At 40.8% G+C, this 27157-nt stretch overlaps 1 protein-coding gene across 1 annotated transcript in view; it reads right to left on the minus strand.

Moving 5' to 3' along the window:
• pepd (peptidase D) overlaps window positions 1-27157 on the minus strand; it is a 347373-nt gene that overhangs the window by 139184 nt on the left and 181032 nt on the right. Inside the window, exon 9 of the mRNA XM_051931543.1 lies at window positions 23439-23485. Coding sequence (XP_051787503.1) covers window positions 23439-23485 — 47 coding nt within the window. The remainder of the gene's footprint in view (window positions 1-23438; window positions 23486-27157) is intronic.

The raw sequence follows: 27157 nt of genomic DNA on the forward strand, positions 1-27157 counted from the left end.
ATATAAATAAATGTTGTTGTTGTTGCTCAGCGCTTTGACCACCTGAATGGTTTATTAACCAAGTGCGCATGTCTGCTCGGTGTTTTGAACTGTGCTAGATGGTTCATTAACCAGTGCGCATGTCTGCTCAGCACTTCGAACCGCAATAGATGGTTCATTAACCAGTGTGCATGTCTGCAAGGCATTTCGAACTGCGCTAGATGGTTCATTAACCAGTGCGCATGTCTGCTTGGTGCTTCAAACCAAAATACATGGTTCATTAACCAGTGTACATGTCTGCTTGGCATTTCAAACCATGCTAGAAAGTTCATTAACCAGTGCGCATATCTGCTCAGTGTTACAAACTGCGTTCCAAGCTTCATTAACCAGTGCTCATGTCTGTTTGATGCTTCGAACCGTTCTTCACGTTTCATTAACCAGTGCGCTTGCCTGCTCAGTGCTTCAAACCTCGCTTCACGATTCAATCCCAGTGTGCATTTCTGCTCTGTGCTTCGAACCATGTTTCACAGTTCATTAGCCAGTGTGCATGTCTAATCGGTGTTCCGAAGCGCACCTGACAGTTCATTAGCTAGTGCACATGTCTGATCAGTGTTTCGAACTGCGTTTAACGATTCACTAAGCAGTGCACATGTCTGCTCAGTGCTTCAAACCACTTTCCATGTTTCATTAATCAGTGTGCATGTCTGCTGAGCGCTTCAAATCATTATTCATCAAGCTCCGTTTGAAGTACTTATGGCATCAGCAGAGTTGAAAAACTCAACAGAATTGCCAGGCTAAATGAATGTCTGTGGATGATCAAAACATTTTAAATGATTGTGCCCGATAATACTTAGTGACAAGAAACAAAACTATAAATTATCCATCATATAAATGCCAATTTGTAGAATGCATAATGCTGCAAAAAAGAGCTTTAGTAATATGGGTGATGACACCTCTCTCACTATAATACTCACTTTTCATAAATATCCCTTCTTCACCTTGTACAACGTTTTCATGCAACACTCATTTTTTTTCAGAACCATACGTCATAGTATACATCTATATATAATTTTTTTCATCTTCATTAGGAGAATACAACGATATTCTCATGCCAGTGCTACCAATTTAACATACATACATAAAAAACATATACAGGTGCTGGTCATAAAATTAGAATATCATGACAAAGCTGATTTATTTCAGTAATTCCATTCAAAAAGTGAAACTTGTATATTAGATTCATTCATTACACACAGACTGATGTATTTCAAATGTTTATTTCTTTTAATTTTGATGATTATAACTGACAACTAATGAAAGTCCAAAATTCAGTATCTCGAAAAATTAGAATATTGTGAAAAGGTTCAATATTGAAGACACCTGGTGCCACACTCTAATCAGATAATTAACTCAAAACACCTGCAAAAGCCATTAAATGGTCTCTCAGTCTAGTTCTGTAGGCTACACAATCATGGGGAAGACTGCTGACTTGACAGTTGTCCAAAAGACGACCATTGACACCTTACGCAAAGAGGGCAAGACACAAAAGGTCATTGCTAAAGAGGCTGGCTGTTCACAGAGCTCTGTGTCCAAGCACATTAATAGAGAGGCAAAGGGAAGGACAAGATGTGGTAGAAAAAAGTGTACAAGCAATAGGGATAACCACACCCTGGAGAGGATTGCGAAACAAAACCCATTCATAAATGTGGGGGAGATTCACAAAGAGTGGACTGCAGCTGGAACCACCACGCACAGACGTATGCAAGACATGGGTTTCAGCTGTCGCATTCCTTGTGTCAAGCCACTCTTGAACAAGAGACAGCGTCAGAAGCGTCTCGCCTTTGGACTGCTGCTGAGTGGTCCAAAGTTAGTGATGGTTTGGGGTGCCATGTCATCTGCTGGTGTTGGTCCATTGTGTTTTCTGAGGTCCAAGGTCAACGCAGCCGGCTACAAGGAAGTTTTACAGCACTTCATGCTTCCTGCTGCTGATGAACATTATGGAGATGCAGATTTCATTTTTCAACAGGACCTGGCACCTGCACACAGTGCTAAAGCTACCAGTACCTGGTTTAAGGACCATGGTATTCCTGTTCTTGATTGGCCAGCAAACTCGCCTGACCTTAACCCCATTGAAAATCTATGGGGTATTGTGAAGAGGAAGATGCAATACCCCAGACCCAACAATTCAGAAGAGCTGAAGGCCACTATCAGAGCAACATGGGCTCTCATAACACCTGAGCAGTGCCACAGACTGATCGACTCCATGCCACGCGCATTGCTGCAGTAATCCAGGCCAAAGGATCCCCAACTAAATATTGAGTGCTGTACATGCTAATACTTTTCATGTTCATACCTTTCAGTTGGCCAACATTTCTAAAAATCCTTTTTTTGCATTGGTCTTAATTGATATTCTAATTTTCCGAAATACTGAATTTGGGACTTTCATTAGTTGTCAGTTATAATCATCAAAATTAAAAGAAATAAACATTTGAAATACATCAGTCTGTGTGTAATGAATGAATCTAATACACAAGTTTCACTTTTTGAATGGAATTACTGAAATAAATCAACTTTGTCATGATATTCTAATTTTATGACCAGCACCTGTATTATATGCATCCACACTGCTAAAAACAGTAGTGGTGCAGCAGTAGCGTTGCCGCCCCATAATAAGGCATGGGTGGGTTCGGGTCCCATGTCCATCCAGTGTGAATTGTTAACCCAAAGAGTTTGTTTAACAGAAAATTCCACCATGGACCGACAGCTAGCAAGGCAAGCTATCGAAGTGGGGTTGGATCACCACAGGCAGCCAAGAGGCACACACCCCTAGCAAAGATATCAAACATAAATATGAATCAAAATGCACATTTACAACAAAACAAACCATATGAGTGACGATTTCAACTATTATTATGGTTGTTGAGCACAGGTTTAATGGTTTAAGTTTTTAAATATTAAATTAATCAGGTGGAATGTGTTCTTACTTTGAGTGTTTAGGGGGTGCTACACAGTGAATGTGTTAGTGACTTGGATTGAGACTCTGTAACTGGAAGATTGGTTAGGAATGATACAGACAGGACAAGTATCATATTTGTTTAACTCTTTTAGGGCGGATGTCGACTTTTGTCGACAGGAGGGGTTGAAGGCGAATGTCGACAAAAGTCGACATCCAGGGATAGGGGGCGACAATCAGCTGTTAATGGCGACAAATCTCACTGTGAAGTCACAGGCATTCCCTCTGTGCTTGGAGGAATGCTAGACTCGTTGACTCGGCAAATAAACATTGCGTGTGCGTGAGTTGCGAAATGTAAACAAAGGCAAGATGGCACCGACATGTGAAAAGGCAGCGAAGCAAGTGCAGAGATGGGACAGAACTTGTGATATAACTTCAGGGAGCATTGGTCCAAACGTGTTTTGTCCCCTGGTGGCTTAGGTACGTGCTGCTGCAGTTTTATTCACTTCTGTAATAAACAGAAGCAAATCCCATGGGGTGAGCCAGGCTATAATGCCATACATAAAGTTCATAAAGTTTCAGAAGATGAAAAGAGGTGACAATACGGTTTTCATGCAGGCAGAAAACTTGGTGGCAGTGGCATGGCACGATGGCAAATGGGTGACTTGTCTCTCTACAGTACACACTAACAATATATGTTAGAAAGTGCAGCAACAGACAATTGAAAAATAGGCATCAAAGCAACACATATTGTAAGGAGTGCAATGTGGCAATGATTGAAATTGGCTGCTTTGAGCGAGATCAGACTTTGCTGTGTAAAATGTATGTGATATGTATGTGAAATCAGAGTATGCAGGCTCATACAACATGCAAGACACTAACATTTGTCAAAAGTAAATATTTTTTGTTGATTTGATGTGTTAAACAATTGCTTTGTGTTCTTTTTTAAAAATGTTAGTTTTTGGAAAAATATTCAGCCCTGGGAGAAAAGAAACAAAAAAAAAATTAGCCCTAAAAGAGTTAAAGAAATATTTTATTTTACTGTGCTGTGACTAAGACAACTTTTTACTGATCGCCTATCCGGACCTTGAACAACTTATTCACGGGGGAGGGATGATGCTGGTAAAGACAGATGCTTTTTTCAACAGCAGGTCCAGATGCGTTTATCCCATTGCTTTTACAATAATCCCTCCTCCATCGCGGGGGTTGCGTTCCAGAACCCCCCGCGAAAGGTGAAAATCCGCGAAGTAGAAACCATATGTTTATATGGTTATTTTTATATTGTCATGCTTGGGTCACAGATTTGCACATAAACACAGGAGGTTATAGAGAGACAGGAATGTTATTCAAACACTGCAAACAAACATTTGTCTCTTTTTCAAAAGTTTAAACTGTGCTCCATGACAAGACAGAGATGACAGTTCCGTCTCACAATTAAAAGAATGCAAACATATCTTCCTCTTCAAAGGAGTGCACGTCAGGAGCACAGAATGTCAGAAAGAGAGAGAAAAGCAAACAAATCAATAGGGCTATTTGGCTTTTAAGTATGCGAAGCACCGCACGGCACAAAGCTGTTGAAGGCGGCAGCTCACACCCCCCCTCCGTCAGGAGCACAGAGAGAGAGAGAGAGAGAGAGAGAGAAAAACAAACAATCAAAAATCAATACGTGCCCTTCGAGCTTTTAAGTATGTGAAGCACCGTGCAGCATGTCGCTTCACGAAGCAGCTGCACAGAAGGGAGCAACATGAAGATAATTTTTCAGCATTTTTAGACGAGCGTCCGTATCGTCTAGGTGTGCGAACAGCCCCCCTTCTCAATCCCCCTACGTCAGGATCAGAGAATGTCAGCGCAAGAGAGAGAGAGAGAAAAGTACGTTGGGTAGCTTCTCAGCCATCTACCAATAGCGTCCCTTGTATGAAATCAACTGGGCAAACCAACTGAGGAAGCATGTACCAGAAATCAAAAGACCCATTGTCCGCAGAAATCCGCGATATATATTTAAATATGCTTACATATAAAATCACAATTTAAATGACCGCTACGCGCTCTTGTTGACTCGGCGACGCCCAGAGCAGAAAGAACGCACTCCGGCCGCTCCAACTGCACTGCCACAGTGGGTTTATCATCAACCTATTCAATGACGGGATTCATGGACATCAAACGGCAATGAATAGAACATGGATTAATGTAAATATTTGAGCTGCCTTCCGCAATTAGTCATCACATTTTAATGGTGATTCTAACTGGGAATGATTCCCAAATAGATCTTTTATGCAATCCTTCCACAGTACCTCTCAAAATTATTTAGTTCAAACTGGTCATAAAGATTTCACTCCTGATCATTTTTTTTTTTTTTTTTTAATTATTAATCGAACTCGGGTTTTCCCTATGCCACCTTAGTCAGTTGAGCCAAAATCAACTGAGATGGCGTCTATTCTTTGTAGCAAACTTATTACTTTTCTGATCCACAAAAAATTGTAAAGTATTAATAAATTAAATATCTCAATACTTGATCGAATAATAATATCTGTTGATTTAAGGATTTCATCTTTTCTTTCTCAAATGTGCTTATTTATATTATGGCAACTCTGTCTATGGACTTAATTAAGTCAGAATAAAGAAAACATTTAAGGATAAATAACAAGGCTCATTTTCAATTCATTTTTTTTTTTTTAAACCTACAACATTAGGACCATGTAACACCAAACCTCGGGCTATTAAATGTGATCTCAAGAAAAAATTAGGGTTAATAATGATACTAATAACAATAATAGTGATACAGTGTAAAAGTGAATATTCATTGAAAGAGTCGGGGCTTCAAGAGTGAGGTGTCTTATTTTGTTTAATTCTTGTTATCGTATAGTACATTCTGCCTGTCGCCGTTAGTTATATATACATATATTTTTTTAGACATCAGACATTGGAAGCTGCTGATGACCCCTTCTCTTTGTTGCCAGGCTGTAGCAGCGAAAAAGTAAAAGCAATACAATTTTAACAGATGTCACTGAACTTGATCAAGAGCTTGTGTAACGTTAATGCAAATGGCCAGAAGGTGTCACTAGAGAGGTGTCAAATGCTTTGAAGTTTCCATATTATTTCTGACACAAATGATCCAAATGTTTCTATGCTTCACTCCACTTAACATGTTTCGCTTGAATACACTTGGCATCGTACCCTAACCAGATTTCTTTATCTTCGGTTATATTCTTGAATAAAAGCACACTTGTTTTGTTATAGATGTACCCTTTTGTGAAAGTGTTTATTTGATATTTGGACTACAGTCTTCACACATTATACACTTCATGTCAAAATTTTGTCATTAGCACTTAAACATGAAACAAGTTTCTGTTTTAACTATGTGTTCAACATTTCCTGCCTCGCATTTCCTGCCATCCTACATTTACCCAGATCATTTTAGACACGAAACACACTTGAAACACATTTGAAATGCATGTGTTCCAAATAATGATATATTATTTACTCTATACAACTCCGGGTACCTCAAACCCAGATAAACAGACTTGAGCAGGCAGAACTTTTTGTCCGACCTGAACAAAGGGGGGGGGGGGGGGGGGGGGGGGTTTGGGTTAATGAGATAGCAGGCTGCTTGTGCTAATCAACATATTTGCAAAACAAAAGACACTAATGGAGAGGTGCGAAGGAATTTAAAGTGGCCCGGGATTACGAATTTTTTCGTAGGCTTCAAATATTCTAGTGTTAATCCAAGTCCGAATTACATAAGCAATATTTCTGCATATATTTTATACAGAAAAACCTTATGGGACATCAAATATTTAGTAGTTTATAACCTCTCTCTCCAATCATAAAACAAAATACATATAAACACTAGTAGAAAAATGTAATTTCCAACAAAAAGAAAGGTACATCTTGTTTCTCTTTATGTGAAGGTTTATAAATGAAAAGCACATAATCATCCAGACACTTTGCCCTGATATTTTTTATTACTAGAGAGGGAGGGGGAGCTATTGTTTCAGTGTATGAGGGGTTAAATCCCAGTTTGACATTTACAGTATTCAATGCCAGAAAATCTTTCAGTGGAAAAGTAATTGCTCCCACAGGGACCAATCCATGGGTCACTCTTTCTTGCACTCATACTTGAAAATGATATTGGAGGCCTTTTTTTTATCAGCTCCCGGCCTTGATCATAATTTCCTGCCTGCTCTCAATGCGGCACTCTAACAGCACTTTGTTGGTTTAATTATTCAACAGATGAGGTCAAGACAAAGAAATACGAAGATGATATGGGGAGGATTTTAAAATATGCCTGGGTGGTGCTTTTTTAAAATCCCTTCAAATTATGCAAATACTAAATACATATAAAAAAAGTTCCTGAAAAAGTGAATTTAAAAAGCTATGCTCCATAGTAAGCCTCTCAACTCTTTATATTTCAATTATTATTTTGTAAATCATACACCTATTTTCTGAAACAACTTATCTTCATCAGGGTTGACACTAACCAATTATGATCCTAAACATTTGGTACTAGTGAAAAATCAACCATAGACAGAGCAAAAGAACAGGCAAGTCACAATGAAATACATTCCTACACTCATTTACAACAGCCCAATGTAGAGTTGCTGATTAACCTAACAACGTTCATTTGGATCACTCCAGAAGAAAAGCCTATGAACATAGGGAGAAAATGCATGCATCACAAAAAGAAGCCAATCAGCCACAAAGATGACTTGCACCCAAGTGCTATATGCTGCTTTTAGAAAGAACTGAGATTAAACCATTCTGATATTTTATCCTTGGCAGTCAATTACAAGAAGCAAAACATTAGGAAACACTGACCTGAAAATACAAAATCCTCTGTGGTACGATGATTGTTGAGTTATCATTAAGAAAATTGGTACAGAGTAAGTTAGAGAGAGAGAAGCCTTCATTAAAGGGAAAGTATTACTGCTAAACCTGGCTTATCCACCCAAAGGATATAAAGATAAAATACAAAATAACATGGAAACTACCGACTAACAGAATAACTAAATATGACACCATAGAAACAAAATTTCTAGTCCTAATGCTAATGTATTAATAAATTAAAGACAACATCCACAATATTGGCAATATTAGGCTGTTTTAAAACCTTAATATTTTCCTTAAAATCCAAAAATTGTATAAAATGGTATGCAAACACTATTCCAGCTACAGAATACAAAAAGAGTATTTAACCTTGGTCAGACTAAGCTGAAATCAGTTTGAGGTTACATTTAAATTAACGAGAGCTGGACAAGTTTTGAATTTTATAATAAAACTAGCTGATTACCCAGTGGCTTCACTCACTGAGTGCAAGGGAAAAAATAAAACGTATTTATAAAATAAGTTTGTTAATTGCCAATTTTATTTTTCAACAAATAAAGAGCACTTACAATAACATAGAAATCAATATAAACATTATTAAAATCATTATCATATGAGAATATGAAGTAATATATAAGAAGAACATTGCATATAAATATAAATTATTAAACAGTAAAATCTTCTTCTGTGAATTTCCCATTGGGATTAATAAAGTATCTATCTATCTATCTATCTATCTATCTATCTATCTATCTATCTATCTATCTATCTATCTATCTATCTATAATATGCTACTGTGGCTGTTCGTTTGTCTGTCCAGGATTTTAAATCACCTGTAGCTCGCAAACCGTTTCACCTATTGACTTGAAATTTGGTACACATATACTACGTGACATCATCGGGGTGATGATTTTATTACTCTTTTCATCTTTATTTTATTGTAGAATCAACTCTCAGCAGCGCGCAGCAGGGCGGCCGTTCAGCGGATGCATATGGGTGCCGTTCTTATTCCCTACCACCTTCGCTAATCATTCTTGAGGCAGATTGAAGACTTAAGTGCCAGATTAAGTGAAAGGTTAAAGAAAACGTACCAAGTAATTGCAACACAAAAACATAATCAGTTTTAACGCGAAAAGATGCAGATAAAAGAGAAGCAGTGGGCTGCTAGGGTGGAGTAAAGAAGAGCTGCTCAGGAAGCAGCAAGCACATCAACCTCTGAGCTAACGAATACTAAACGTACAGAGAAAGAGGATGAATACTATGAAAGCTCAAATCAAGTGTATTCACTGCACGATAGCCGTTACTGGTATTTTGATAAAAGAATTTGAACAACATATAAGAAGCGTATAAACTATTAAACAGTAAAACATTAACATTTAAGAAGTAAAGATACGTTGAGTACTACTATAGTGTTTTCGGGTATACTACATTTTTTGTTTATCCATTACGTGCATAAATGTATACATTTTTTGGTGTACCTACCCAAGAACACGCGACATATAACTGACCGTGGGAGAAGCATGGATTTTAAACACGCGTTGAGTTCATCTGCTGGCGTCCCTCGTGGAGTAACTGGTAATGTTTGATGAAAATCTCCTGTGAGTAAAACGACAGTACCTCCCATTATTCTGGTAGGATCTCTGAGATCTTGCATTGTTTGGTTCAAGGCTTCATAAGCTCTTATCTGAATGTTGCAAGACTTTTGCCTTTCCAGAGCCCTTGCGTATGTTGCAAATTGGATTTTCGTTGTGAGCGAAGTTTAATGGTAATTGCAATGCCGAATGTGCTGTACGGCCTCCATTTAATAATGCAGAAGCGATTCCCCATGATGCTACAGCCAGAGTTATGTCACCATTCGCTCTCTCGGCAAGAATCAGGTTTATTAAGAACGTATTTCCTGTTTCTCTGTGATCATACGTAATTTCCGTTTCAAACGCGAAAAGAATTTTATATATATATAGATATGAGAGAAAAACTGGAGTTGCTGTATATATTAATGCTATATACATTTTGAAAGGCAGTAGACAAAAAAAAAAGACTGTTTTGATGCATGACCTTTCAAGAAATTCTATACAAAATTAAACTTTTCCGATCTGGAAGTGGATGTCTAACCTCTGCTCATAAAAGCATGTATTTTCCATTTTTTCAAAATGAGACTACCCAATAGTAACCTCTTACAGAGCTACAGGCTTGGCACACTTGGCAAATACAAAAACAGCAGTGAGGGATTGGGTTCCATAGTATGAGGACGGTCTAAGAACAGAGTATGGTCGTCAGGTATTCAATGTGGAAACTTGTTACAGAGAATTGATGACAAAATCAACACAGATAACACTAAAGCCAGAAAGAGAGACTGAAAAGTATCAACTATAACTTAATACAAGTAATATAAAAAGAATTGGACCAGAGATGAGATAGATGATATGGCATTACCGTGCATGCTGAATAAATCCTGATATAAAAATGAAACATCTCTGACTATCTTACCTTTCCTTCATCCATCCATCCATTCTCTTTTGCTTATCCGAGGTCAGGTCGCGGGGGTAGCACCTTGAGCAGAGATGCCCAGACTTCCCTCTCCCCGGCCACTTCTTCTAGCTCTACTGGGAGAATCCTGAGGCGTTCCCAGGTCAGCCGGGAGAGATAGTCCCTCCAGCGTGTCCTGGGTCTTCCCCGGGGCCTCCTCCCGGTTGGGCGTGCCCGGAACAGAGCACCAGGGAGGCGTCCAGGAGGCATCCTAATCAGATGCCCGAGCCACCTCATCTGACTCCTCTCGATGCAGAGGAGCAGCGGCTCTACTCTGAGCCCCTCCCGGATGACTGAGCTTCTCACCCTATCTTTAAGGGAGAGCCCAGACACCCTGCGGAGGAAAGTCATTTCAGCCGCTTGTATTTGCGATCTCGTTCTTTCGGTCACTACCCATAGCTCATGACCATAGGTGAGGGTAGGAACATAGATCGACTGGTAAATTGAGAGCTTTGCCTTACGGCTCAGCTCCTTTTTCACCACGACAGACCGATGCAGAGCCCGCATCACTGCGGATGCCGCACAGATCCGCCTGTCGATCTCACGCTCCATTCTTCCCTCACTCGTAAACAAAACCCCAAGATACTTGAACTCCTCCACTTGAGGCAGGATCTCGCTCCCAACCCTGAGAGGGCACTCCACCCTTTTCCGGCTGAGGACCATGGTCTCGGATTTGGAGGTGCTGATTCCCATTCCAGCCGCTTCACACTCAGCTGCGAACCGATCCAGAGAGAGATGAAGATCACGGCCTGATGAAGCAAACAGGACAACATCATCTGCAAAAAGCAGTGACCCAATACTGAGTCCACCAAACCGGACCCCCTCAACACCCTGGCTGCGCCTAGAAATTCTGTCCATAAAAGTTATGAACAGAATCGGTGACAAAAGGCAGCCCTGGCGGAGTCCAACTCTCACTGGAAACGGGTTCGACTTACTGCCGGCAATGCGGACCAAGCTCTGACACCGGTCGTACAGGGACCGAACCGCCCTTATCAGGGGGTCCGGTACTCCATACTCCCGGAGCACCCCCCACAGGATTCCCCAAGGAACACGGTCGAATGCCTTTCCAAGTCCACAAAATACATGTAGACTGGTTGGGCGAACTCCCATGCACCCTCCAGGACCCTGCTAAGGGTGTAGAGCTGGTCCACTGTTCCGCGACCAGGACGAAAACCACACTGTTCCTCCTGAATCCGAGGTTCGACTATCCGACAGACCATCCTCTCCAGAACCCCCGAATAGACTTTTCCACGGAGGCTGAGGAGTGTGATCCCTCTGTAGTTGGAACACACCCTCCGGTCCCCCTTCTTAAAGAGGAGGGCCACCACCCCGGTCTGCCAATCCAGAGGCACTGTCCCTGAAGTCCATGCGATGTTGCAGAGGTGTGTCAACCAAGACAGTCCTACAACATCCAGAGCCTTGAGAAACTCCGGGCGTATCTCATCCACCCCCGGGGCCCTGCCACCAAGGAGTTTTTTGACCACCTCGGTGACCTCAGTCCCAGAGATGGGGGAGCCCACCTCCGAGTCCCCAGGCTCTGCTTCCTCATTGGAAGGCATGTTATTGGGATTGAGGAGGTCTTTGAAGTACTCCCTCCACCGACCCACAACGTCCCGAGTCGAGGTCAGCAGTGCACCATCCCCACCATATACAGTGTTGACACTGCACTGCTTCCCCCTCCTGAGACGCCGGACGGTGGACAAGAATCTCCTTGAAGCCGTCCGAAAGTCGTTCTCCATGGCCTCCCCAAACTCCTCCCATGCCCGAGTTTTTGCCTCAGCAACCACCGAAGCCGCATTCCGCTTGGCCTACCGGTACCTATTAGCTGCCTCCAGAGTCCCACAGGACAAAAGGGACTGGTAGGACTCCTTCTTCAGCTTGACGGCATCCCTCACCGCCGGTGTCCACCAAGGGGTTCGGGGATTGCTGCCACGACAGGCACCGACCACCTTACGGCCACAGCTCCGGTCAGCCGCCTCAACAATAGAGGCACGGAACATGGCCCATTTGGACTCAATGTCCCCCACCTCCCTCGGGACATGGTCAAAGTTTTGCCGGAGGTGGGAGTTGAAGCTACTTCTGACAGGGGGCTCTGCCAGACGTTCCCAGCAGACCCTCACAACACGTTTGGGCCTACCAGGCCTGACCGGCATCCTCCCCCACCATCGAAACCAACTCACCACCAGGTGGTGATCAGTTGATAGCTCCGCCCCTCTCTTCACCCGAGTGTCCAAGACATGTGGCCACAAGTCCGACAACACGACCACAAAGTCAATCATCGAACTGAGGCCTAGGTTGTCCTGGTGCCAAGTGCACATATGAACACCCCTATGCTTGAACATGGTGTTTGTTATGGACAATCCGTGGACATGGACCTTACCGTGGTGGAGGGGTTTGCGTGTCCCAGTGATCCTAGGAGCTCTGTTGTCCGGGGCTTTATGCCCCTGGTAGGGCCACCCAAGACAAACTGGTCCTAGGTGAGGGATGAGACAAAGAGCGGTTATACAAACCTCCTATGACGAATAAAAAATTTGGACGGCGTTTTCCCTTGCCCGGATGCGGGTCACTGGGGCCCCCCTCTGGAGCCAGGCCTGGAGGTGGGGCTCGATGGCGAGCGCCTGGTGGCCGGGCTTGCACCCATGGGGCTCGGCCGGGCACAGCCCAAAGAGGCAACGTGGGTCCCCCTTCCCATGGGCTCACCACCTATGGGAGGGGCCAAGGAGGTCGGGTGCAGTGTGAGTTGGGTGGTGGCCGAAGGCGGGGACCTTGGCAGTCCGATCCTCGGCTACAGAAGCTGGCTCTTGGGACGTGCAATGTCACCTCTCTGAAGGGGAAGGAGCCTGAGCTTGTGCGTGAGGTTGAGAGGTTCCGGCTAGATATAGTCGGGCTCACCTCGACGCACAGCTTGGAATCTGGAACCAATCTCCTTGAGAGTGGCTGGACTCTCTACCACTCTGGAGTTGCACCCGGTGAGAGGCGCAGAGCGGGTGTGGGTATACTTATTGCCCCCCGACTTGGAGCCTGTTCATTGGGGTTTACCCCGGTAGACGAGAGGGTAGCCTCCCTCCGCCTTCGGGTGGGGGGACGGGTCCTAACTGTTGGTTGTGCGTATGCGCCGAACAGCAGTTCGGAGTACCCACCCTTTTTGCAGTCCCTGGAGGGTGTGCTGGAGGGCATACCATCTGGGGACTCCCTCGTACTGCTGGGAGACTTCAATGCTCACGTGGGCAATGACAGTGAGACCTGGAAGGGCGTGATTGGGAGGAATGGCCCCCCCAATCTGAACCCGAGTGGTGTTTTGTTATTGGACTTCTGTGCTCGTCACGGATTGTCCATAACGAACACCATGTTCAAGCATAGGGGTGTTCATATGTACCTTTCCTTAACACTAAAATTATCAAATCCTATGAAAAAACTTGTAAATCCATCTCACCTTAAATCCCTTTGCACCTCTCCGTCAGCGTCTTTTATCTTGTAAATGTGTCAATAAGCAGCAAGCAGCCTGCTATCACATCCCACCACCGCCGCATAAAGTTTTCTCAGCTCAAGTCTTCTTACCTGCAACCCAGCCACAGGGGATGCACAAACCAGTGTGTTTCTTCATGCCAGTCGCAAGACCGGATAAATGGGGAGGGTTACATCAGGAAGGGCATCCGGTGTAAAATTTTGCCAAATCAATATTTGGACAACAATACAAATTTCTATACCGGATCGGTCAAGCCCCTGGTTAACAACGACCGCCACCAGTACTGTTAGCCAACAGGATGCTGGCAGAAATTAGGCTACTGTTGGCCGAAAAAGAAGAAGGAGAAGAAGAGGGGGGAGACGTGTCCGGAGGCAGGAGGAGAGGAGTAAAATAAAGAGAGAGTGGAACCGAGGGTAGGAACTTTGAATGTTGGCAGTATGACTGGTAAGGAGAGAGAGTTAGCAGATATGATGGAGAGAAGGAAGGTTGATATATTGTGTGTGCAAGAGACTAAATGGAAAGGGAGTAAGGCCAGGTGGATTGGAGGAGGATTCAAATTGTTCTATCATGGTGTGGATGGGAGGAGAAATGGGGTAGGAGTTATTCTGAAGGAACAGCATGTCAAGAATGTTTTGAAGGTGAAAAGAGTGTCAGGCAGAGTAATGATTATGAAGCTGGAAATTGGAAGTGTGATGATGAATGTTGTTTGTGTATATGCACCGCAAGTTGGGTGTGCAATGGGTGAGAATGAAGATTTTTGGAGTGAGTTGGATGAAGTGATGAACAGTATACCCAAGGAACAGAAAGTGGTGATTGGAGCAGATTTCAATGGGCATGTTGGTGAAGGGAACTGTGGAGACGAGGAGGTGATGGGTAGGTATGGTGTCAAGGAGAGGAATGAAGAAGGTCAGAGGATAGTGGATTTTGCCAAAAGGATGGACATGGCTGTGGTGAATACGTATTTTAAGAAGAGGAAGGAAAATAGGGTGATGTACAAGAGTGGAGGAGGATGCACACAGGTTGATTACATCCTATGCAGAAGAGTTGATCTGAAGGAGATTGAAGACTGCAAAGTGGTGGCGGGGGAAAGTGTAGCTAAGCAGCATAGGATGGTGGTCTGCAGGATGACGTTGGAGATCAAAAAGAGGAAGAGAGTGAGGGCAGAGCCAAGGATCAAATGGTGGAAGTTGAAAAAGGAAGACTGCAAGGTTGAGTTTAGGGAGGAGGTGAGACGGGCAGTGGGTGGCAGTGAAGAGTTACCAGGCAGCTGGGAAACTACAGCAGATGTAGTAACGGTGACAAGCAAGAAGGGTGCTTGGCATGACATCTGGGAAGAGTAAGGAGGAAAAGGAAACCTGGTGGTGGAATGAGGAAATACAGGAGAGTATACAGAGGAATAGGACAGCAAAGAAGAAGTGTGATAGTCAGAGAGATGCAGAAAGTAGACAAGAGTACAAGGAGATAAGGTGCAAGGTGAAGAGAGAGGTGGGGAAGGCTAAAGAAAAGGCATATGATGAGTTGTATGAGAGGTTGGACACTAAGGAGGGATAAAAGGACCTGTACCGATTGGCTACACAGAGGGACCGAGCTGGAAAAGATATGCAGCAGGTTAGGGTGATAAAGAGTAAAGATGGAAACATAGTCACAAGCAAGAAGAGTGTGTTGAGCAGATGGAAAGAGTACTTTGAGAGGCTGATGAATGAAGAGAACGAAAGAAAGAAGAGGTTGGAAGATAGAGATAGTGAATCACGAAGTGCAATGGATTAGCAAGGAGGAAGTAAGGACAGCTACGAACAGAATGAAAAATGGAAAGGCCGTTGGTCCAGATGACATACCTATGGAAGCATGGAGGTGTTTAGGAGAGATGGCAGTGAAGTTTTTAACCAGATTGTTTAATGGAATCTTGGAAAGTGAGAGGATGCCTGAGGAGTGGAGAAGAAGTGTACTGGTGCTGATATTTAAGAATAAGGGGGATGTGCAGGACTGCATTAACTACAGGGGAATAAAATTGATGAGTCACAGCATGAAGTTATGGAAAGAGTAGTGGAAGCTAGGTTAAGAAGTGAGGTGATTATTAGTGAGCAGTAGTATGGTTTCATGCCAAGAAAGAGCACCACAGATGCAATGTTTGCTCTGAAGATGTTGATGGAGAAGTTTAGAGAAGGCCAGGAGGAGTTGCATTGCGTCTTTGCGGATCTGGAGAAAGCATATGACAGGGTGCCTCGAGAGGAGCCGTGGTATTGTATGAGGAAGTCGGGAGTGGTATAGAAGTACGTAAGAGTTGTACAGGATATGTACGAGGGAAGTGTGACAGTGGTGAGGTCTGCGGTAGGAGTGACGGATGCAGTCAAGTTGGAGGTGGGATTACATCAGGGATCGGAACTGAGCCCTTTCTTATTTGCAATGGTGATGGACAGGTTGACAGACGAGAACAGACAGGAGTCCCTGTGGACTATGATGTTTGCTGATGACATTGTGATCTGTAGCGATAGTAGGGAGCAAGTTGAGGAGACCCTGGAGAGGTGGAGATATGCTCTAGAGAGGAGAAGAATGAAGGTCAGTAGGAACAAGACAGAATACATGTATGAAAATGAGAGGGAGGTCAGTGGAATGGTGAGGATGCAGGGAGTAGAGTTGGCGAAGGTGGATGAATTTAAATACTTGGGATCAACAGTACAGAGTAACGGGGATTGTGGAAGAGAGGGTGAAAAACAGTGCAGGCAGGGTGGAATGGGTGGAGAAGAGTCTCAGGAGTAATTTGTGACAGACGGGTATCAGCAAGAGTGAAAGGGAAGGTCTACAGGACGGTAGTGAGACCAGCTATGTTATATGGGTTGGAGACGGTAGCACAGACCAGAAAGCAGGAGACAGAGCTGGAGGTAGCAGAATTACAGATGCTAAGATTTGCACTGGGTGTGACGAGGATGGATAGGATTAGAAATTAGTACATTAGAGGGTCAACTCAAGTTGGACGGTTGGGAGACAAAGTCAGAGAGGTGAGATTGCGAATGGTTTGGACATGTGCAGAGAAGAGATGCTGGGTATATTGGGAGAAGGATGTAAGGATAGAGCTGCCAGGGAAGAGGAAAAGAGGAAGGCCTAAGCAAAGGTTTATGGATGTGGTGAGATAGGACATGCAGATGATGGGTGTAACAGAGCAAGATGCAGAGGACAGAAAGATATGGAAGATGATGATCCGCTGTGGCAACCCCTAACGGGAGCAGCCAAAAGAAGAAGAAGAAGTCTCTTTACCTGAGTGTCAGTTGCTTAGAGTTGTATAGAATATAGTAAATACTATATCGTTATTTGGAACACATGCATTTCATGTGTGTTTTGTGTCTACTACAATCTATGTAAACACATTGTTAAAACAGAAACGGTTTTCATGAGCTTTTCCGCTCTGAAGTGACTTTATAGCATCTCATAATTCTGATAGCGCCAGAGGTTTATCCAATTCCTCTGCAATAAAACTCTCTCTTTGTGGTATCTGTAATGTATCCAGAAATGTATTAGATTGTGTGTTGTCTTCTTTAAACTCAGTAGAATATAAGGATTTATAGTAGTCTCTAAATGTGTGCATTATATTTTTATGGTCAATGATTTTATCTCCGTTTGTGTTGGTGATTGCTGGGATTGTATTACGAACTTCTTGCTTGTGGATGTGTTGAGCTAAGAGCTTATTAGCTTTCTCTCTGTGTTCATAGTAATGATGTCTTGGTTTAAAAATGAGTTGTTCAGTTTCTTTGGTTGTTAAGAACTGAATGCAGAGCCAGTCTTTTCCTATGAAGAGCTTCACTTGGACACCTGGCATGTTCTTGATCTATTCTAGTAATTTTGCTGGTTAGCTCTGATACCTTCTTGATTTCTAATTTATTTCTGTGGGAATGATATGAAATAATCTGTCCTCTTAAGAAGGCCTTTAGAGTTTCCCCAGAGTATTCCTGCAAAAACCTCTGAGGATGTATTTGTCTCTAGGAAGAAACTGATTTGTTTTGATATAAATTCTGTACAGTTCTCATCTACTAATAGAAGTGGGTTAAGACGCCATCTGCGAGAGGAGTATGTGTGGCATAATGATTTTAGCTCCAAGATCAGAGGGGCATGGTCAGAAATAACAATAGCGTTATACTTGCAAGATTTAATCGCAGGCAAGAAATTATTATCTATTAAGAAATAATCAATTCTTGAGTAGCAATGATGCACTGGTGAGTAGAAGGAATATGTTCTTGAGTTTGGGTTTAGAAATCTCCAGGGGTCTGATAAGGTGTGGTCAGTTAAAAACTGTGTAATTGTCTTTGCAGTGTTAAATGTCATCCCCCCTGTGACAGGAGACCTATCTAAGAGTGGATTTAAAACACAATTAAAGTCCCCAGCCATTATAATTTTATGAGTGTTCACATTGGGAATAGATGCAAATACATTTTGCATGAGTTCCCTATCACCGACATTGGGTGCATAAACATTTATCAGAATCACTTTACAGTTAAATAAGTTGTCCATGACAATCACATATCTCCCGTCAGGATCAGATACTACATCTGATGCTACAAATGAGACTGTTCTATGTATAAGAATTCCCACACCTCTAGTTTTCTTTGTAAAGCTGGAATGGAACACTTGGCCAGTCCAGTCTTTTTGCAGCCTGAACTGATCTTTGCTTAACAACTGGGTCTCCTATAAAAATACTATTTTAGTGTTTAGACCTGTTAGGTGAGAGAGTACTTTCTTTCTCTTTAATTCATGATTCAGGCCTTTGAGGATTAAAAAGTACAGATATCTATTGCTGATAAAGTCTAAATCCTATAGGCATAAAATATAATCATCAACAGTCCTGAAATATTAAGACAGTAAACCCAGGGAATGGTGTTAAAAAGTGGCCCTGGATAAGCAAAGTAAACCCTAATGCAATAATAACAATAACAATAAACCAAGGGTATGATGTTAAACAGTCTCCTTTAGATTAGTTAAAAGCCAAAAAAACAAAGAAAGAAATACTTTAATTTCTTCCATACATACACGTGCAATTGTAATTAAAACATAAAAAAAAAATGGCAGAGAAGAAAAAAGGACGTATAATTATGGTACCCATATCATTTCAAGCAAATCAGACAGCAGGTAATATCTTCTTTCCATACCATGACAGGATGCGAAAAAAAGCATCGGGATCAGCTTTCTTAACTCCTTTTCTGCTTTTTCCTTGGAAGAGAAGATGTGATATTTGTCTTGAACATCTACTTTCAGTTTGGCAGGATACAAGAGGCTGTATCTGATATCAGTTTTCCGTACCGCTGTTTAATGTTGTAAAAAGAGGCACGTTTAGCAGCTGTTGAGGGTGAGAAATCAGGGAAAATACGAATGTGGTTATTTTCAAATTTTGTTTGTGTCTGAGAAGTGCCATTACATTAAGCTTAAACTGTAATCTCTCGAAGCGAACAATTAAAGTCCTAGGTTTAGAGGTATTTGATCCACGTATGTGATAAGCTGCCGCTATCTCGGTATCTGATTTAAAGTCCTCTCCAACTATTTTTGAGAATAGTTCAGCTACGAGTTTCACTGGGTTTGGACTTTCATGATTCTCAGGTAGACCTTCGATTCTAATATTATTCCTTCTGCATCCATCTTCCAGAGCCTCAAGTCTGTCTCCAAGTTTTTTGCATTCGGAATTCACAGCTGTAGCTTTTCCATCGGCGCTAGATGCCAATTGTTCTGCTGTTTCAGTTCGAGCTGTGAATGTCTGCTTAACGTCTTCCAGCTGATCAGCAAGTTCTCTCAGTTTAGACGCATTTTCCTGAATGTGTTCCTCAATTTTTCTCAGCATATTGTTAAAGACTGCATCAAAACAATCATATATACACTTTTCCAAGTCTTTATATTCCTGAGGCATCTCTTGCAGCTCCAGCCGCAGCTCCTCGTTTGTCTTCTCGATTGTCTTGAGCAAACCATTCATTTCTTTCTTCATATTTTTCTGAATGTTTTTCTTGAGCTTACTTATGGCCGTGGCCAATGTTGCGATCATTTCCTTCAGTTTGGACAAATCGTTTCGGCTTTCGTGCTCCACGGGTGAAGTGGCAACCCCCGTTACAGCCAATGCTTCCGGCTCATGAGGAGTAGATGAATACACGGACTGCAAGGCCATCTCTAGTTTCAAGTGATCTTCTGGAATCAGCGTGCTATAGTGACCTGCATCACTTGCACCTTCGCTCCCATTTTCGCTCTCGACTGGAGATGATGCAGTGGAACAGGGTCCTGGGAAGTCTGTGCTTTCACCTGCCTGTTCCAGGTCAGTCTCTGAAAGGCCGTACCTTTCACTTGCACTTGGACCTGATGCCTGTCTAGACTTGGGTGTAGTTTTAGGTTTCTTTTTCGTTTCTTTCTGACTCCCTTTCTTGTTACTCATGTTTATATACTGTAGTAGAAACTCCTTTGGTTAGGTAAATACAGGAAACCTCGGGATAATAAGAAATATGAGAAAAAATAAAGCCACTGCAATGGAGCTCCGCTTCAGACGTCCATCTCCCATAACAGACGAGACCAACAGATAGGAAATCCTTGTTTTCTATTCCTATAGCACTTTTTGCAGCTTTTGGAATGTTTATATACCTTTCAATATGTTTTATACTTCTGAATGAGATATCATTATTGTTCAATATTGATTATTTTACTCATGGTAGTTTTGCATGCCCATCACCATGCCATTTATGCCACCTTCATTATACCCAATATTACATGGAGTGGCCCATCAGGAACTTTTCCCTGACTTTGATCTTCACAGATATCTCCAAACCCACTGTGTAGTTGTTGCTGAAGAGTCTATAGCTGCAGGTGGAAGCTGCCGTTGCTGTATTTTATATATAAGAGCCAGATCGAATGTTATTTACCTTGATTTATTTACTTATCTTCCTACAGCGTAAAGTCACAAGTAGACTGCAGAGCTTCCCGTGCACATATACAAAATATAGCGATGGCAAAAGTGCAACATGCATTCTTTCTCCGATGTAGAACCCTCATCATCATGAGTTCACCTCTGTTATAGGATGTCTTTATGTGAAAACAGCAGTGTCAGATCGGGGGAAGCGTGAACACGACTGAGAGAATAAAACCAAATAAAAAAAATTTAAAAAAAACAAAGCTAACATTTACAAGTACCATAAATTTACACCGGCTGTTACAGACTCAAATCAAATGTATGCTTTTATTCTAAAATAGTAAGAATAAGAGCAGCTCACTTCTCAAAACGGAGTCGTCCGGGGTCGAACCCATGAAATTTTGATTACCAGTCAACAGTTGTTACTGTTGCGCCACCAAAGCGGTCGTATCAAAGGGGTGTCAATGTCGCACCCTAATGCGTGTTCTTTTTCTGCAGTTGTATTCTTGAATAGAAGCGCACTTGTTCTGTTATATTTGTACCTATTATGAAAGTGTTTAATTGATATTTGGACTTCAGGCTTCACACATTATACACTTCATGTCTACATTTATTACTAAAACATGACAAACGTTTCTGTTTTAACGATGTGTTTACACAGATTGTTGCAGACACGGAACACATATGAAATACATGTGTTCCAAACAACGATATAGTATTTATAAAAGGTGTCATCTTGCTTGACTTTACTCTATACAACTCTAAGCAACTGACACGCAGGTAAACAGACTTGAGCTGAGAAAACTGCGGCGGTGAGGGGGATGTGATAGCAGGCTGCTTGCTGCTTATCAACACATTTACAAGACAAAAGGCGCTGATGGAGAGGTGTGAAGGGATTTAAGGTGGGACGGATTTACAAGTTTTTTCATAGGCTTTGGTAATTCTAGTGTTAATGTCTACCATTACTGCTACTGGCTCATTTCTGAAACTTGTAAGGATGCCAATGAGGGCATTAGTTAGGTCGGGCCTTTTAATAATTGTTCATTAAGTGAAGTCCCCTGGTAGGTGGTGGTGCAATCAAAGAACACTCAAATCTTATTTTTCTTTGGATGATACACACCATGATGTGGCATGTACCACACTCTGCCTTCATTGCAATTCGGACTTTCTTTGGGTACCTTGACAGCGTAACCCTTGTCAATAATGTCTTTCATGAAGGTTTTATAGTCTTCATGGAAGCTTGAATTTTTGCTCAGTTTTCTCTTGAGCCCAATAGCACACTGTTCAGCAATACAGCAATTGTTCGGCATTTTAAGTGTTTCATCCTTCAAAGACAAATTTAAGCAATAGTAGCCACCTACCAGTCGTGCAGATTTCAAAGTTAAGCGCATGAACTTGATGTCTTCCTGTGACATTTCCTCTTTCTCTTTTTCATAGGCTTTGGTAATTCTAGTGTTAAGTGAGCATACTCCATTTACTTTTCACACACTATGGGTTCAACTACATAACTATTGAAGGAGAAGTGTTTTAGATTAAGAAAGTTTTACATTAACCAAAAGTGTAGACTCTTCAGTTAAAAAAAAAGGTCACACTTTGAAATTCGGCAAGATAAGCAGGATAGTTTGTGGAGGACAGACTGATATAAAGAACCCTTAAATAACACTTACTGTTAAAAAGATGAGTGAAAAAGAAAAGTGAAACAACATGTCCAAAAATTACAAATACTCATGCATTTAATACTGATACTATGCCTTCACTTTTACTGTAGCTCCCCCAAGTCTCTTTATATATACAGTATATATACACAGTATAACAATATATGCTCATACACTACAGATAACAAAATCACTAAAAATCTTATTTATCAGCTGCTTTTCCTACTTTGTGAACCTTCTCTGATATCAGAGTTGGAAGAGAATAGAGAAGAAAGGCAAAAGCAAAACATGAATGGGACATCAGTCTATCCCAGACAATACTCATGCACACATGCAGTACATGTGTATATAAATAAAGATATAGAAATATGTCAAATGATTCTCACAGACAGAAAGTGTGCATGCATGGTTACGTATAACTGGTCAGTTAAATATTTCACAAATGATTCCACTCTGCAATCATTTACTGCTCTTCTTGTAGATGCAAAGAATTTTTTTTATTTGCTAATAATTGAAAAAGATTTTACAATCATGATACTCAGCTTAAAGGATTTTATTATAGAAAAATGTCATTAAATACTTAAAAAAGCCCTTTAACATGCAAAATTACATATTTTTGAACTATTAAATTCATCTTGACGTGACCCTTTTTTGATTACTTTACTTTTAGAGATAAGGTATATTTTTATAGGTTGGGCATGTGGGTCTAGCAGGAAACACATTTTTAGTACTATTTAGCATCTTTAAAACTGTTCCTTAACCCCTACATATGTTTTAATGTCACTCATTGGGTCCCAAAGGCACAAATAAAAATGAATGTTAATGTCAAATTACATCTGAAAATGACTTCAGAGCAAAATCTGAATTCAAGGTAACATCTGGAAACATATTACTCCAGATTTTAAAACAAGATAAATCACCACTCAGATATCAAATTATTTTTAATCACTGTGCGATTAAACGAAAATCTAAAGTATTTTAGTGCCATAGTGAAAACTCAAAGTAAGAGTTTTATTAAAACAAAATTTAAAAACATCCTTATAGTTCACTATTGCAGTCACTTGAATATATCCAAGGAAAAAAACAAACATTGAGCGTGAAATTGTATAAACTTCTATTGTACCACATAAATAAAACACTTTTCTTTAAAACAGCTAAGACTATGAACTGTACCTTTCCATTTCATATTCCTTTTTTCCTGGTTTCACATTTCTCATGACCTAAAGAAACAAAGTTTAAGATATGAACATGAAAGGAAATAAAGTTAGAAAAACTAGAAAAAAAGCAAGAACATCCTGAGACAGACTATTTTTAATTTTATACAATTATCAGAATTTCTTATACCTAAAAACATAAGTATAGAAAGATAAAAATAACACTATTAACACTAGAATTACCAGAGCCTACGAAAAAACTCGTAGATCCGGCCCACCTTAAATCGCTTCTTAAAACCGTTCTCACCTCTCTGCCAGCGTCTTTTGTCATCTAAATGTACTGATAAAGACATGCTGCTAGCAGCCGGCTATTCCATCCCCCCACCGACTTAGAACGTAAACGAACTTTTTCCAGCTCATGCCTTGATTGATTATCTGGGAGTGAGTGGAGTTTTAGAATGGAAATAATAAATCGCTATTTGGAACACACGCATTTCATGTGTGTTGCGTTTCTGCAGTAATCTGTGTAAACACATTTTTAAAATAGAAACGTTTTTTATATTCTAGTAACAAATGACAAAATGTAGGCATAAACTATATAATGTATGAAGCCTGAAGTCCAAATATCAAAGAAACACTTTCACGAAAGGTACAAAAAAAAAAAAAAGCCGCCGCCAAAAAAAGCTGCCTTAGTGTGGGACATTGACACCTATTTACTATGATTGCCGCCGTGGCGCAACAGTATCAGTTGCTGACTGGCAATCAGAAGGTCATGAGTTCGATCCTATATGACTCCTTTATGAGAAGTGAAGTGTTCTTATTTTTACTATTTTAGAATAAAAAGATACATTTGATTTCAGTCTGTAACAGCCGGTGTAATTTATGATATTTGCAAAGGTTAGCTTTGTTTTTTTTTTTATTCACTTTTCATTGTCTCAGTCGTGTTCAGGATCCTTCCCTACCCCATGTAAAAGTATAATAAAACAAGTGCACTTTTATTCAAGAATATAACCGAAGAAAAAAGAAAGCAAGTTACAGTAGGCGGTTGATATGACAGCTTGCGTGGTGCAATGCTAAGAACTGCTGATTTCCATTCCGTGCTATATAACTGTTAACTGTTAACATTTGAATCTGATGATTGCATATAGCGTTGTCTTATTCATTGTGTGCAAGAACATGCAGGTGGCCAGTTGCTGAGTGCTACAATGCACATTTTAAAAAAGAAAGACAAATATATGTGAAGAAATCATTTTATGACGCGAATAGTACCAATCAGAAAACATCGTCGAAGTAATGCAATATTATTTGAAAACGAACAGCGTCAGGTTGGGTGTGAAGTTATACTGGCGCTGTTTGAGTCAAATCAGAAGCTGAATAAGCTGAACAAGCTCCTGTTCTGACTCTAAGTAAAAAGCATGAATTAATTAACAGAAATAACCGCGATCGACATTTTAAACTTAACGATTTACAGTGCATACCAATTTATAAATTTTATGTCCGTTTTCAGTAGTAAGCTGCTCTTTTAGGGGGGGGTGTTAGAGCGTGTGAGCTTATTCAGTGCTGAAAACGGCAAATATAGGAGTGAGTGAGATCGAACCGGGAAATCTTGATCACACTTGGTTTGCGTCTGTACTTGCGCTGTTTCTTAGAGTCAGATCGGGGGTGGGGATGCTAGAGCGCGTGAGCTTATTCAGTTCTGCTGGATCAACGCATATGTTGATCTTTTTTTCTTTCAGTAATAGCGCCAACATAAATCCACACCCGATCTGACGCTGTTCGTTTTCAAATATTATTGCATTAGTGCGATGATGTTTTCACATATATTGTTTCTTTCTTTCAGGTGTGTAATAGGAACCACAGCATAGAGAGAAGCGTGTACATTGTAACAGGTACACACGTTGTAAATGTAGGAAAGACTATCCTTGCGTGTGTGTGTGAACAGTTAACATTTGAATCTGATTATTGCATATAACGCTGAACTTACTGCTCTGTACTATTCTATCCTCTGCATGTCCTGGAGTACAAAAGAAACAGCATACAGCAACATGTGGGGACTGGCAAGATCGGGAAAAAAAAATACGCATTCACTGATTACAAAACGCAAGATGTTATGCAAATGAATATGAATAATATGAATAATGTTGCATCCGTGCCACAAAGTTTTCTGAAATGTACTATACAGGTCATAAAACGAATAATTCCAAATATCATATATACCTACGTCTGTGTTTTTTTGTTGTTTTGACATCATTCACCATAAGGTGCACTCTAATTCAGCATGGAACACTCAATAAAACCGAATAAAAAAATCAAGTGATGGTGAGATACGAAGAAGGCAGATTTGCCAGCGTTTGTGTGTTAGCTTTTATCCCTCCAGATGAGAGAATGTCTAGTTCCATTGTCTCAAAACACCACTTACATCTCCAGTTATTCCGTTTCAAATAAAAAATAACAGCGTCAGATCCCTGGTGGGTGGGTGGGGGGCTTAGTATGTATCGTGATCATGATTTAGAGAGAATAAAAGTAAAAAAAAAACGGTAACTTTTACAAGTCCTATAAATGCACACCGTGTGTTACAGACGCAAACCAAATGTATGTGTGTACTGTATACTAACAAAAAGAGGAGCTCACTACTGAAAACGGCAAATATAGGAGTGAGTGGGGATCGAACCGGGGACTCTCAATTACAAGTCAGCAAATCTTACTGCTACGCCACGGAAGCTATTGTATCAGTCTTGAACCTTTTGTGGAAGTGTTTTTACTTGATCTTTGGACTTCAGGCTTCATACATTATATAGTTTATGCCTACATTTTGTCATTTACTACTAAAATATGAAAAACGTTTCTGTTTTAAAAATGTGTTTACACAGATTGCTGTAGAAATGGAACACACATGAACTGTGTGTGTTCCAAATAGCGATCTATTATTTCCACACTAAAACTCTAGCAGTTCAGTCACTCCCAGATAATCAAACAAGGCATGAGCTGGGAAAACTTAGTGAACGCTCTGCGACGGTGGGGGATGGAATAGCCAGCACGTCTTAATCGGCACATTTAGAAGACAAAAGAGAGCTGCGAATGGTTTTAAGGTGGGCCGGATCTACGAGTTTTTTTGTAGACTCTGGTAATTCTAGTGTTAAGTAACTATTTTTGATAAGTGTTTCTTCTTTACTGTTGTCCAGTAGTTCAAGTTTTATGAAAGTGAACCATAAGGGAAATTTAAACAAATAGATACATCCAAGGTTGATTTAAATGATGATTTGATTTAGGTAGATTAAAAGACATCAGTTATACTCTGCCATAAAGAAACTATGTAAATGTACAATTTATATTACTCTGTAGTTCAAGTTAATGTGAAGGGGTGAATGTGAGGAACACAATTGTTTGTTTGTGTATTCTTCTACTGTAGAAATATTAACAATGGTTAAAAGTACTGTTTTAATAATATTTTATGAACACTATGAAGAGTAATAAGCATGTGAAAATTTTAAAAAGGATGGACTACTGTACTTTAAACACTATCCATGTCAATCACATACTAACAATGTGCACGCTGATGATGATGAGTAACAGGACTGTAATGGACTGAAGCATGCCCCTTTGACTCACACTGTAAACTAACCATGTTTGAGAATATAACAATCATGTAATTTTAAAAATTTTATTCATTGCGCAGAACAGCACATAACTATACAAATATTTGATACACATACTGTACTATATGCCAAAACAGTGAAC

Source organism: Erpetoichthys calabaricus, chromosome 9 (assembly GCF_900747795.2).
Source record: "Erpetoichthys calabaricus chromosome 9, fErpCal1.3, whole genome shotgun sequence".
In the NCBI taxonomy this organism is placed as follows: domain Eukaryota; kingdom Metazoa; phylum Chordata; class Cladistia; order Polypteriformes; family Polypteridae; genus Erpetoichthys; species Erpetoichthys calabaricus.